At 54.6% G+C, this 14,374-nt stretch overlaps 1 protein-coding gene across 1 annotated transcript in view; it reads right to left on the bottom strand.

Moving 5' to 3' along the window:
• The window catches only part of KCNIP1 (potassium voltage-gated channel interacting protein 1), a 263,099-nt gene extending 251,552 nt beyond the window's left edge, over nucleotides 1–11,547 (bottom strand). Inside the window, exon 1 of the mRNA XM_006906507.1 lies at nucleotides 11,311–11,547. Coding sequence (XP_006906569.1) covers nucleotides 11,311–11,398 — 88 coding nt within the window. The 5' untranslated portion in view covers nucleotides 11,399–11,547. The remainder of the gene's footprint in view (nucleotides 1–11,310) is intronic.
• Between the last annotated feature and the right edge of the window lie 2,827 nt (nucleotides 11,548–14,374).

Raw genomic sequence — 14,374 nt, 5'->3', positions numbered from 1 at the left:
TTTTTTGTGAGCATCATTGAGGATGATCTTGCCTGTCTCCCTCTCAACCCATTTGCGTTCCCTCTTAAAACTGTCTGCCCCAGACAGACTGCCTGGCCTTGCATTGAACTTTCTTGAATCTACTTGTATCAACTTAGTTCCCGAGGAAAAGCCGTGCCCGCCCACAGGGCCCCGTCCCCGCCTGGGTGACCCCTCCGAGGGGCAGAGGGCCAGTTCCTGGAGAGTCTACTTTGTGGGAGAACCATCATCACTGACAACAAAGGTCTGGCCAGAACAACCCTCCCAGTATGAGGCAGGCAAATCCCTCGGCCCAGAAATCAGGCTTAATTGGAAATTAAATTGCATTTCAATGCCAACTGCAGGATGTCTATCTCAACGGCTGATTTATCAAGGCGATGCCTCATCTCAGGAAGCCCATGGGAATACAGTGGCTGCACCAGCAAAATGACAAGCTTGTCTCCAGTGAGAACTTTTCTCAAAGCTTGACTTCAACGCTTCGAGTTTCTCATTTTGGGTTTTGTGCACGTGTTGGCTGCCTCCTCCGTGCCGGGCACTCTGACAGGGCCTGGAGATGCGGACACTAGCAGCACCTCACGCTCATTCTAGCTGGGCCAGTGGCAGGAAGAGAACACGTGAGCAAAAGATCCCCAAGTCACAGCACTTGACTGACTTACGAGGACCGAGGACCGAGTGACTTAGAGAGGTGGAGAGTATTCTAACCAACTGCGTGGCTAAGAGTTTGATTTCTCTGTTTAATGCTAAACTAATACATCACTTGGTCGGAGGTGTGCTACACTCTTCACCACGCCCTTTGACGCATCCATTCCATCCTCTCGGCAGCTGAAGGGAAGAAATACACTATGGTTTTCATTAGGCCTCTCTTATTGATGAAGAAACTGAGACCCAGAACGTAAGTAACTTGCCTAAGGTCGTTACTGTCCAATTAACAGGCCGTCGAACCGGTATTTGAACTAAGGTCATTTCATAGCAGCGCCTATGCCTTCGAACACTGTATTATACCACTCACTTATTTACTTCTCTTAATTTTTAATTTTGGAAATGACTGACCACAGAAGAGCTGCGAAATCATACTATTAGCACGCTTACCCTTCGCTTTGATTGACACACCATTATCAATGTTTTGCTGGACTTAAACTTCTTTGTCACTGTGTGTGTGTGAGGGGGGAGTGGGTGGGTGTACATGTTTGTGCGTGTGTCTCTGAACCATTTGAGAGTTAGGTTCATGGACTTTAAACACGAGGCTGGTTTAGAAACCGTGTGGGAGCCAGCCTGGCTAGAGGAGGGGGTGCATGCGGTCAGGGGAGACCGGAGCAGGAAGTGGGCGGAGACAGTGGGGTGCGGGGTGCGAGGGCCAGGCCTAGCAGTCTGGGGTGTGCGCTAACATGGGCGGGACAGGCAGTGACATGGTGACGGCAAACGCGCAACTTTTGTCGAAGGTTTGAAAACAACTTTTTTAAAAATGAAGATGTGCGCTCAATGAATATCTTAAATATACGTGCTTATATTGAAGACCATGTGGACAATACAGGTAAGTAACAAGAACTGTAAAGAACGACCCTTAACCCCAACTGAAACCCGTGCTGATATTTCAGTTTACTGCTTTTCCATTTTGCTTTTTCTGTGCACACCTGGCCACAGACGGGAAACTCCTGAATGAACACTTGCGCATCCTGATTTCTACCTCATATCCTGTCGATAGCCTTGGTGCATGTTATTAAGCAGGCCTCATAATAATTTTTCAAAAGCTTAACGTTATTCTAGCAGATAGATGAACCAGAATCTATCTCACCATTTTTCAACTATAGGTCAGGTTGTCTCCAGGTTTTCATTATTATAATGTAATTCTTGATGAATCCCCCGACAGGAGTCTTTGCACATTCTGACGATCTGCGTAGAGTAGACTTCTGTGGGGTGTTTTACTTTCCTAAGGTAATTGTGAACAAAATACTACAGACTGGGTGACTTAGACCAGGGGTCCCCAATCCCCCGGCCAGGGACTGGTACCGGTCCGTGGCTTGTGAGGAACCAGGCTGCACAGCAGGAGGTGAGTGCCAGGCCAGAGAGCGAAGCTTCATCTATTTGCAGCTACTCCCCAGCGCCAGCATCGCCGCCTCAGCTCCACCTCAGATCATCAGGCGTTAGATTCTCATAGGAGCACCGGTCCCTGGTGCCCAAAAGGTTCGGAACCCACTGACTTAGACAACTGAAATTTATTTTATCATTATACTCGAAGCTGGAAGTCCGAGCTCAAGGTGCTGGCAGGCTTCTGGCCAGGCCTCTCTCCCGTTTGTAGATGAGATGGCCACTGTGTTCTTGCTATGTCCTCATGTGGCCTTTTCTCTGTGTGTGTGCTCTCCTCTCAGAAGGACACCAGTCCCGCTGGATCAGTGCCCCACCCTTATGACCTCGCTTAACCTTAATTACCTTTTTAAAGATCTTATCTCTAAAGATCACCACATTGCGGGGTCAGGGATTCAGCATATGAATGTTTGCGGGGGACACAATTCAGTCTCTGAAAGAGGGTGACAGCGCTGAGGGATTTGCCCAAGGGACTGTTCTTTTAGTTATGCACGGGATCTTCAAAGCAGCAGCTTTGGCTTTGTGACCTTCAACCCCTCCCTGCCTCAGGGTGAGAATGAGAGCAGGACTAGGGCTGGGTAGAGTGTAGGGCTCCTTAGAAAGCCTCGGGAATAAGTAGCAATCAACACGCAGTGGCCATTATCATTCCTCATACGGCGCCTGCTGAGTTGGAATAATACGCCGCTGTGTCTGGATAATGAGGCGCCGAGGGCCCACGACGCAGGACGCAGGATGCAGGAGTGTTCCGCTGTCCAGCGAGCCTCTGCCTCCGGCCTTAGGAATGTCCTGGTCTCCAAGTGACAGCAGGTTCCCAGCTGATGTTTGCAGAGAGCAAGCCTGGGCTTGGCTCTGCCTGCTGAGCACAGATGGTTTGAAAAGATGCCACCCAAACTGGCCCGGGGTTAATCAAAAGATTATGGAAAGAAAATTGGGGTAGGCGAACCCCAGACTGTCAATCCAGCCTCAGAATCCCCTCTCCCTCCCTGACTCCCGTCCAGCTCTCAGCCTCCAACCTCATTTCAGCGAGAAGTGAAAATTGGCCAGACAGGAAGCTCGGCCCTGGCGGGAGGCGTCTGCTTTCCTTCCCCTCCTTGCAGTCTGGGCCGTTGCACCAATTCTCCCCTATTTTCGCTGTTTGACTGGGAAAGGTGACCTACAGATGGTGGTTTGGGGTGCAGACTTGGGGGCTCAGGCCTCAGGGGAATCTTCCGGAATGGCGCTGCTTCCATCGGAAAGGAGGCCTCGAAGCCTGGATTTCTGAAACAAGACTGGCCAAACTGGAAAGGAACCAGTTTTTCATTGCTAGTCTAACCCGGATCTGAGTGTCAGCAATGGAGGGAGTGTAACGTGGGGCTCTCAGCCCGGCTCTGTCCCATGCTGCCTGAGTGCCTGGGAGCCAGCCGGGCCCTTCCCTTTCCTGAAGCTCAGGTCTTCCCGTCTGTCAGTGGGGCTGCCTAGAGCTCTGAGCGCTCCAGGGTCCTTCTGCACATGAAGTAAGTGGCACACGCCGTGCTTAGAGCAACGAGCGGGGGCCGTGGGCAGTGTCGCAAGTATTGTTATTGAGTCTTAAAATTCCACGGCTGAAAGAGACCTTCGAAATCAGCAACTCCCTCATGTTAGAGGTGGGGAAACTGAGGCCCAGAAAAGGAAAGCCACCTGCTCAGTGAGCAAATGTGAGGATTTAGATTCGAACCCAGGCCCAGCTCCAAAGCTGCTGCTTTTGTAGCTGGAAGAACATGAAATTTGGAAACGTGATGGCTTTAGCAAGAGGGCCAGGGCTGGCTTTGTGTTCACAGCCCTCCCACCCTCATTCCAATGGGAGAAAGGCTTTCCTCTGCCCCCGAACTGGGGGTCTGTGAGTACAGGCAGGGTGGTCACTGTGGTGGCGGCGAATGCCTTTCCTGGCCTCTCTTCCCAGAGTCTTGGCCACCGTTTCCATCCAGCTGGACTGGGAAGCCTGTGCATCTTCTCATCTCTTTCTCTCCCCGCAAGATCCTCTCTCCAGCTTTCTGCCTTTCCAAGGGGCCCTCAGAGCCTAGGTCCCCCTTCCTGCCCTTCTGCACGGGGTGCGGATGGACAATGGCCAGCTGCAGTGGATGGGCAGTGCAGGCCTGCTGCTGAGGACGCAATCCCACGGAGCACGCGAGAACTGGAGTGAGGGGGGACCAGGCCCTTGACCTTGCTTGCACTGACCGCCCCATCTCATCGAGGTCATTCTGGCTGGTTGCTTGTCAAACTCCAGCACAGAAATTCCGAACAGGGAGATGGGGAGTGGGAGGCCTCTGATGTAGCCTGGCACAGTCCAAGCCTCAAAAACGGACTCAGCCTGACGTCGCTGGGCAGGGAAAGCTTTCAGCTGTCATTTACTCAACATCCCCTGGGTGCTTGACGCACCCAAAACAAGCCCCACACAGTATGTGCTTCTGTGGGGTTTGCAGTCTCCTGGGGGGGTGAGGGGATGGACAATACCAAATAAAAAGGATAATTTCAGCTGTTAACGAGGTGTCGATTTCAGAACTGTATTCAGGAGTGACTGCGGGAGGAGGGGGTACAACTTTGCTGGAGCAGCAGTTTGAGAGAAAGTCCGGGAGAAGACTGAACTTGGAGCCTCCCTCCGCTCCGTCCGCTTCCTCCAGGCGGCAAGTTCGAGGTTTCGTTGCACGAGAAGACGAGACGGGCGGGAACTTGTTTATGAAGCAGCTGTTTCGCGCCGGGTCCTGCGAGTGTCTCTGGCACCGCCTCGCACAGTCTCCCGGGGGCCCCATGCCCTGGGAACTACTGGCCCGATTTTCCAGGAGCGGACACAGACTCGAGATGGGAAACGGCTTGTCGAAGGCTATCGTGCCAGGAAGCGGCGGGATTTGAACCCAGGACTGTCTGGCTCCAGAGCTGTGCTTTCTTTACCCGTAACTTGCTGCCCTCCATGGCCACGTCACACGACTACCTCTAAACTTGGAAATCGACACTTCTCAGGGGCCTGGGGAATATTCGGCAACCCTAAGAGGACCACGGGTCAAGCCGGCATGGCCAGGGTCCTCCGGGCCTCTGAAGGCCGGGAAGACCTGACCTGACCCATTCCACTCCATGTCTCCGTATCGCAGCCTACGGCACCTCCTGCTGTCTCCGGCTACTTTTAATTTGGAACAAACGAGCTCCTCCCGCCGTGGCCAGGATGAGCAGCCCCAAACAAATCTCTCCTGCCTCGCATCAGGGTTATCTAGAAGAGAGGCTTGGTGGTCCCAGAGAGGAACAGCTTTGGCGGGTGCGGGGAGGTCCCACCTTCCTCTCTCCCCTCTGCCATGGGACTGTGGGGAACCTAGAGAGCACTTGGCCAGCAGGACGGATGAGGGAGAGATGGGCCTGCTACAGAGGGACAAGGATGAGAGAGAGACCTGTAGGCTGGAATCAGGACACTGGGCATTGGGAGAGCCAAGGAGAGCATGTTGCCCACTATGGTGGCTCTGGCCTTGAGTGTAGAGGGAGGCATGGACCAGCCCCCAGTGACTGAAGTTTCTGGCGACGACAAGGCAGATGCACACAAAGGGTCCCCTGTGCAATCAGGGAGAGGGGCTGCCCTAACACAACCTCAGTGCCTGCCTGCACTGCCAGGACCATGAGGTGGCTGGGACCTGGGGTGCTGGGGACCCTCTCATCCCCCGACAAAGGGAAGTGCACACGGCTGAGCTTCTCATGGGATAGGCGGCATCCCTCTTTGCAGGGGGCACTGTCACATCTGAAAGGTCCCAAGGTCCCCAATGTCAAGGCTGTCACTTAACCAGAGAATTCTAGTAAACAGTATTTCAATTCCAGATTTCTGGGCGCCCAAAACCTTGTGTATTTCTCCACTGACAAGACCGCTTTTCACACTTGCCCTAGAAGAAAGGAGAGCAGTGTGGGAGGGCCCCTCACGTAGCATCTAACAGGTACCCTGTAAGCTGGAAGAGCACCTATGTGGCTGTCTTGCTGACTTTGGCCTACGGTGTGTCCCCTTTCCCCATAAATTTTATTTCTTAGTCTAGACCATGCCATATTATGGAATTTCTCCCAACCTCTTGCCAGACGGGTGGCTGCCCTGGAGGGACCCAGCTGATACAAAAGCTCCTGACAAACCCACTTACAAAATTAGTGGGAAGCTGGGGACGCTCTCTGCTGGTGACAAGGTAAGGAGCAATGCCCGCAGGGGCATCTTTTCCAGCCCATTGAAGTGGAGAGGCAATCTGGTCTTGGCCCTAGTAGGTCATGGGTTCTAATTCCAGCTCTGCCAGCTGGGGTACCTGGCTTAGCTAAAGATCAGTTTCCTTATCTGTTAATATGGTGATTACGATACCTACTTCTAGGGCCAGGACACGGCGAGACGAGAGAGGTGCCTAGGGCACGAGCTTTAGGAGGGCTTTACCCTCAGCGTCATACAAGTGCAAAGTCACCCTTTGCCCTGCTAGCTGCCAGCCTGTTACTTGTATTATCCTCATTAAATTAAAAAACAACCTTGTGCAGTTGATACTGTCTCCAATTAAAAGTGAGGAACCTTGGCTTGGGTTACTTGTATAACTCCCCCAGTTCACAGAGCTGGTAGATGGACAGAGTTGGGACTCAAGCCCAGTCTGCCTGAAAGCAGAGCCCATCCCCAAGTTCAAGGTCAGTGTCTTGAGGATCCTTAACAGCAGCTGGGGAGGAGGCAAGAGGAACAGCCTGTCCTCCTTGTGTCTGAAGCCAAGGTCCTGCCTCACACAGAGAGGAACAAGCTGGGCCTGGTGGCAGCCGTGAGTCAGGGCTCCAGGCCATTGTCCTCGAGATAAATCTCATAAGGTCAGCCCCACAACCCCCTCCCCACCCTGCAGCCACGTGGGTGGCCAGGACATTGCTAGAAGCTCTCCTGGATTGGATTCCTCCCTCCTGCTCACTTTGGCTTAGCCATCTCTGCTTGGTGTGACAGATGGGTGCCCCAAGTGCAGACGGAAATGGGCTTAACACCCCCAGCCAGAGAGGTGGAGCCTGCACAGCTTCTGGCTCCTGCCGGTGGCCCCAAGGTCTCCGTGAGGGGGTGGGGAGCTGGTTGCCTAGCAAGAGGCAGGTTCCCTAGATCCCTGGGTTAACCAAGGCATCTCAGCCAGGAGCTGGGCTTCTGCTCAGTTAAAGAGTTGGGAGGGCCTGGCTTTAGGGGTCACACTTCTAACTCCTAATAAGGTAATCAGGTATGCGAAAGGTTCAAATGTCATGTCAGCACTGGGTGGGGCCTTAGGAAAGCAAGTGCAGGAGAGGGGAAGCACAGAATGTTCTAGAGACCAGAGAAGCCCCTCTGAGTCTGTGCCCAGAGCTGGAGAAACCAGCAGTGAGTGAGGAGTCCCTGGCCTGAGAGCATCAGCTATTAACCCTGTGAGGCCGAGGAACAGCCCCTGAGCCCTGGATAAGTGGGGAGCTGTGTACACACGACTGTTAATCCTATAAGGAGGGCGTTATGATTCCATTGATAGTTTAACTGAGGCCGGAGAGGTGATGGACCCAGCACCAGGCTTCCTGGCCACTGTGCAGAGGACCCGGGCTGTCCCAGTTGACGCCAACGGCCCTTCCCACTGCACACTTGGTTTGTGAACTTCATTTTTTTTAAGCAAAAAAAAAAAAAACCCCCAAAAACCTCTTTCCTTAAATTTGGGAGAAATTCAGTATGTGAAACAAATCGAAGTCGAGCTGCCGGGCGGGAGTGGGGGTGTCGGAACTCCACACACCATGGAGAACGAGGCTCGGCTCTGAATGACGTGTCTGGCCGGAGGCTCACCCTCTGGCCACAGACTGGACAGAGCTCAGCAGTGCCTTCACTGAGCACCCTGGGACAGGGCACGTCCCAGAAAGCTCCTCCTTCAACATCATCTCAGGGCCCTGGCCGGCGTCTGAGCTAGGCAGTGCTGCTCCGTTCCCTGGCACTACTGGCTAAAGGCCCACGCTGGGCTGGACAGAGACAGGGAGCTCTGGCCACAGCGGCGAGGGGAACGCCCGTGGTCCCTGCCCTCACAGAGCTGAAGTCCGGGGGGCAGAGACAGCCTTTAGCACACCTGCTCCTCAGGGAACGTGGATTGCATGTCGTGACCAGGGCTATCAAGGAAAAACTCAAGGTCAAGGGGATGTGTGAGCAGAAGAACCTGATCAGTTCACCTCTGTAAAAGGCACCGATGAGAAAGCCCGGCCGCCCGGCAGCTTAGACTAACGGGAAAGGGGACTGCTGGCATCGGGGGCAGGCAGCCAAGGTCCAGCGACAGGCAGGGCACGGAGGGGTGGTCTTGGGCTCTCTCTGCTCCCCAGGTATTCCCAAGGCAGGTGAGAAACAGGAGATTATCCCCAGGACCAGCAGGAGGTACCTGGTTCTATAAAATCTTTATATTCCTAAATCCTGAAAGGGACAAAGAAAACCCTTCTAAGGGATGGATTATTGCAAATGTAGGACTCAGCACAATGAATAATGAATAAGTGAAAACACAATTAAAACCAGATATCATTAAGCAAATGTAATGCGTTAGCATAGAGTCGAATCTAAATCCACCTAGGGCTGGTTTATACATTAGACAGACCTTTCTCTGCTCCCCCGCTCAGGCCTGGCCCTGCTCCCGCAGTCACTTATTTAACAAATATTCAGCAAACACCTGGATTGGGCAGAACATCAGCTTCCCAGTGCATGGCTGGTTCAGAGCCAGGGCTGTGTAAACACGTGGTTCTCCCTGTGGAGCTGGGAGACACGGTTCTGTACTGGCACCTGCTGTGGCTGCCTCCCAAAGCCTCCGCTGTGGAAAACTCAGTACTGAAGCAGGTCAGAGGAAGGCGGGGTCCCCAGTGCTGGTCCCTGTGGAGCCCCTTCTGTGTCGCACAGACCTCAGTCTCTGGGAGGCTGAGCAGAGAGAAGGAGCTAGCCTGGCCCGCAGAGGCCTTCTCTGCAGAGGCCGACACGCCGATGCCGCGTCCTCTGCCGGTGCCGGCCTCCTCCCTCCCGCCCAGCCCAGCCCTGCCCTGCCCTGCTCTCCTGCCCGTCTCAGCTCAGGCGCCACTGTGGGAGGAGGCCTCCCGCCAACTCGGCACTCAGCGTGAGGCCCGCGTGGGATTTGTGTCCTCGTCCTGTGTCCCCCCCGCCCCAGAATGCACGTAACTTGATGGAGGGCTTGTGTCTTAGTTGTCCACGTGTCTGGTGATGAGCGTGCAACAGAGTAGGTGCTTAATAAATATTAAGCCAACGATTGTACGCAAATATGCAGAAGACGATATCTTCATGCTCATTGATTCAGATAGTCATCTATCTTCTCTCTCAACCTTTCTCTTTTTCACACATGCGCACGCGCCCCCTTTGCACACTCACTCTCACGCTCACTCTCTCACACTCATCCCTCGGGCTGCGTAACGTCCTTCTGTGAGCTCTCTCCCCCTCTGGTGCTGCCTGCGGGGGACAGACCCACCTGCAGGGAGCTAAATTAAAGAGACGCATCCCGCAGCGGGGATGGCCCTCTCCAGATCCAGGCCCATCTCGGCCCCTGACTGCCCCCGCGCATGGGGTCACTGCGACACGCTCGGGAAAGGGATCCTGTCTCGGGTTCCTGGACCCTCTGCGACAGTGCCGGAAGGTTAGACAGGCGGGAGGTAACGGATGCATTTTTCACATGAGGCGGCAGCTTGCCCAGGGCGCAGAACCAGAGCTGAGCCCTAAGATTCCTCACTCCAGACCCACGCTCTTTCTGGGCAGCAGAGACTGGCATGGGGTGCTGCACGCTCGGGAAAGGGATCCTGTCTCGGGTTCCTGGACCCTCTGCGACAGTGCCGGAAGGTTAGACAGGCGGGAGGTAACGGATGCATTTTTCACATGAGGCGGCAGCTTGCCCAGGGGGCAGAACCAGAGCTGAGCCCTAAGATTCCTCACTCCAGACCCACGCTCTTTCTGGGCAGCAGAGACTGGCATCGGGTGCGGCCCTCACCCCTCACCCCTCACCCCCAGCGAGGGCGGAAAAGCCTCGTTTTGTCAGAGGATTGCGTGGGGGAACTTCGTGCGATTTCAGAAGTCTAGTGGGGACAGAACGGGAGTGACAAACGGGCCAGAGAAAGGAAATAAGCAAAATCTCACCATTCCCTCTCCCACCCCCGCCTTACAGTCTGCAGCAGGCCAGACCTGCTGGGCGGCCGGGGCCATGAGCCATGTCACCAGAGCTGGCCACACATGGCCTTTCTCTTCTCTCGTCTTCATGGTTTAAAGTCCCGGTCAAGGTTTGCGGGCCTCCCCCCTGCCCCGACCCTGAATACTCTGCTGCTGCCAGTGCATCTCCCTCGAGCCTCTCCTCCTGAACCAGGACATGAATCTTTAAAGACTTTTTTTTTTTCCAGCTAGTAAAGCCACACTAAGCTGCTCTCCCTTTAAATATTATCTCCAGAAAGTTTGCCAGAGGGTGTGTGAGTGCCTCGCCCTCCCCGGTCAGAGTGAAATGTGGGCTCGGAGGCAGGGACAGGCCCTGGAGAAGTTCGGCTCCCCCAGCTCCTCGGGCTGGGTCGCATACAGGCAGCCCCAGTTCTGGTCCGCAGCCACCCTGCTGGGCTCCTGGGGAGTTAAACTCGCAAACCGCCTGCCGCTCCGGTTCTCGGAGAGGTAGAGCAGACAGACACCAGATAGGCAGCAGATACGGAGGGACAGGGATCCAAGAAAGCAGAACGACAAACAAGCCCCAGAAATGCAGGACCCTGGAACCCGACGAGAGGAAGCTATTGGTACATCGGCCCCGGAGCTGATGCGGATCCCGCACCCACCAGTGCACGGAGGATGGACGGCCCCATTGCCACCTCCTGCTGGCCCCTCAAGCGACTCTGTTCTGCAGTTACTCACAGCCACCGCATCAAATCTCTCTTTTATCAACAAGACACAAAGCTGCGTGGATAACTTCTTGAAACTCTAGTCACGCCGAGCGGCTTCCAGCGCTCTGGGAAGGCCTCCGTCCCTCTGCCCGCCTGCAGCCAATCAGCCACACACCACCAAACCCATTTCAAAAGTTCCAGGCAATTAGAGCCAGCTGAGCATGGTGCCCGCCTGCTCAGAGCCAGGACCCCGACTGTCAGCAAGCCCAAGTCCCAGCCACCAATTCCTCCTCCGAGCCCCGGGCACACCGGAACGGCCACACTTGCCACCCCGAGGCACGCTAACCGGTCAGATCACACATCAAGACAGAGAATGAGGGTCGAGGCCGGGCTTCCTACCTTTGCTGAGGGTCCCAGTGATGAGCTTCAAGATGGTCTGCGCAAATTTCAGGAACCCGAGCTTGCATCTTTTGGAGCAGCCGCTCATGATGGCAGAGGGAAGGCAGGCTTGGCTGTCGGCGCCCAGAAGGGAAGGCTGCCACCTTGCCTGCCGCTGGAACTCGGAGCCTGCCTGGGCGAACCCTGAGAGCTGGACGCACCCCAGAAGCTCCGGGAACAGCACAGCTGCCTCTGCAGTGAGTCCGGCTTCTGCATCCACGGAGCCTGCAGGGCACGATGTCTGCTCCCTTCCCCGTCCTTTCCTCCACCCCTTCCTGCTTTCTACTCGAGTCCTAACCCACAGGAGGAGCTCAGGTTGCCAGCGCCGGGACGGCTCTGCCAGGGCGCAGGGCGCTCTGAGGGCCGAGGAGCAGAGTGGAGCTGAGCGGAGCAGGGAGGGAGGAGCCCGAGCGCTCCCAGGCTTTGCTGTCTTTCTTTCTTACATGACAGTGGCAATGGAGCAATTAATACTCGGTCCGAAGGGAGGGGACCGCCGCACAGAAACACTCATCTCCGTTCGTTCGCAGCTTCCCGGCCGGCTCTCCCGCTCTTTCCTTCCTGGCGAATCCGATCAATCAATTCTCCTCCGTGCCTTGATTGGGATCCCGGAGAACTCCCCACAGAGCAGGAAGCTGCTGCTGGGCACTCAGTGGAAAGTTTGCAGTCAGCCTCTGAGTGGCCTGGTTTGCATCACGGAGAAGTCGGACTGAGTGCAGAGCTTCTTGCGGGGAGTGGGGGGCTGGCCTGTGCAACTCCCTCTGCAGCGAGGCCGAGGCAGCAGCAGGGGCCGCCTCCCGCCTCTGACCCGCGCCTGGCCTCAGCTCCAGGTGCCCCCACTCACCCCACTCAGAGTCAGCTGCGTTCTGGCTTCCGCCCCTGCAGAGCAGGCGAGGGTCTGTGTGCGCTCATCAGCACGGGAGTATGATTAGGGATTTTCTTGATGAAGAAAGCGCTCCTCAGAAATACCATAAAAGAATGCCCCAAATTCAAACACTATGACTACAGCACAGTCCCCTCAGAGGTAAAAATGCAAATGTGAAGTCCAACGATTGCTTAATATAAAGGCTGGTTGCCGTTCAGTACCGTAGGGTGTGAGGGTTACAAGGGACCTCTGGGGACATCTCATCCCGCCCTCTACACAGGGCATTACTTTCCTTGGTGTTTCACGGGCCATCGCCATGGGCACCACTTGCCAACGCCCTTGGTGACATGTGGTCAGCAGACATGAAATCCACCTTCAGCTGAACTAAGCCATGCCCTGGGAAGGTCTTCCTCTTCCTCTCCATCAGCTTGCCTCCCTGTTACCGGCTTCTCTGGGATGTTTGAGAGGAACGGGTGGCTTAAGAGGAATGGAGACCACCAACTGACAGAACGCCAGATAAACTGAAACGCATGCTCCACGTCCGGTTTCTTCCCCACCTTCTACGAATTATGAGGACGTGAATCTTGGAACAAATCTCAGCTTTTAGGGTGGTCACTGACAAACTTTGGCTTCTGGAACGCACCCCGGAGTCAGCCCACAAGCACAGAGCCGTCCTCCAAGCCCCAAAGCGCCCGCGCCCCTGACAGCAGCATACGAGTCACAGCATATACGATGGAAGGGAGCCCGGGCAGAAAGTGCCCAGCAAGCTTGATGTCTCAGGGCTGGAAACTGCCACGTTGTTCACTCTTTGTCTCCAGTTAAAACGCACATGGTATCTGGGAATGTTAATGGCGCTCGGTCTTGTCAACCAGTAGTGGCTGGCACCAATTCCACGCCAACAAGAATCCCCAATTAGCCATCAGGATTCCTTCTCGGGGTTGACAGTCTTTTGTTCACTTACTCATGTACCCAATATTTACCACACTCCCTGTACATAGAAAACAGCTCAGCAACCTTGGTGCAGGAAGCACTGAGCGCCCAGGATGCAAAAAACGCCAAGCTAGGCAAACTGGACAGACACAGTCATGCCCTCTTGGGCCTTATGGTGAAGTGCATTTATCACCGGACACTAAGCCCTTGTCAAGAATCCGTTTACCCAATGAACTCTGTTCATTTTGCAGAATCTTAGTGGGCAGGTAGGTGTTACGATGCAGGGAACTAGATCGAGGACCAGGCAAAGGGCAGCACTGCCTTGACGCCGAGGAGGAGAAAGATTAGAGCGAGAAGGTCTAGAGGAGGAGGATGTGGTACCCACTTGACCGTTTTACCAAGGAGAACTTTGCCTTCTGAGCGAATGACATGGAACTCTCAGCTAGGTCCACTTACACCTCTTCCATCTCACACGGGAGACAGACACTGGAAATGATGGCCAGGGGAGCGGCTCCCGCAAGGTGATGAGCAGCACCTGTGTGGGGATGACAGGAGAGGTCTGGTGGGGGTCTGTGTTTGGACTCTAGCTCGGGATTCTGGAATCCCAACATCTGAACACACAGCGGGAAGCAGCAGCGGCACCCACTGTTCGGAGGATCTGGCAAATCCTGCAGACACGGAACTCTTCTGAGCAAGATGGGTAGTGGCTAAGAGCACGGACCTTTGCACCAGGTGCTTAATCACTCACGTATTCATTCTACACATATATATTTACGTATAAACCTACTATCGCCATGGCCTCTGCTCCAGGTGCTGAGTATACAGTGGTGGACAAAGCAAAGTCCTGGGCTTATGGAGTTCACATTCATATAGCAGAAGGACAGATAAGTCCACGACTGTGTCGCTATGCAGGATTGCGCTCCACGTGGATGGACAGTGACAGGATCTCCCATTTTACAGGTCATCAGGGAAGGCTTCTCTCTCTGTTCAAATGACATTTAAGCAGAGACCCCCAAACCAGCCACGCAGCTCTGGGGGTCATAACTGTTAGGGCTGAGGGAACACCAAGTGCAAAGGCCAGAGACAGACCTGAGATGCTAAGGTGTGCAGTGTAGCAGCTGTTGAGTTAACAGGAGAGCCTCAGTTCTTTTTTTTTTTCTTCTGGAAAATGGGAATAATCATCCTTATCTCACAGAATTTGGAGAGGTTTAAGTGAAATCGCTGTGCTTAATA

The sequence above is a fragment of the Pteropus alecto genome, unplaced genomic scaffold (assembly GCF_000325575.1).
Source record: "Pteropus alecto unplaced genomic scaffold, ASM32557v1 scaffold40, whole genome shotgun sequence".
Taxonomy (NCBI): Eukaryota; Metazoa; Chordata; class Mammalia; order Chiroptera; family Pteropodidae; genus Pteropus; species Pteropus alecto.
Note: the sequence above shows the minus strand (reverse complement) of the source record. Positions and strands in the feature narration are given on the sequence as shown.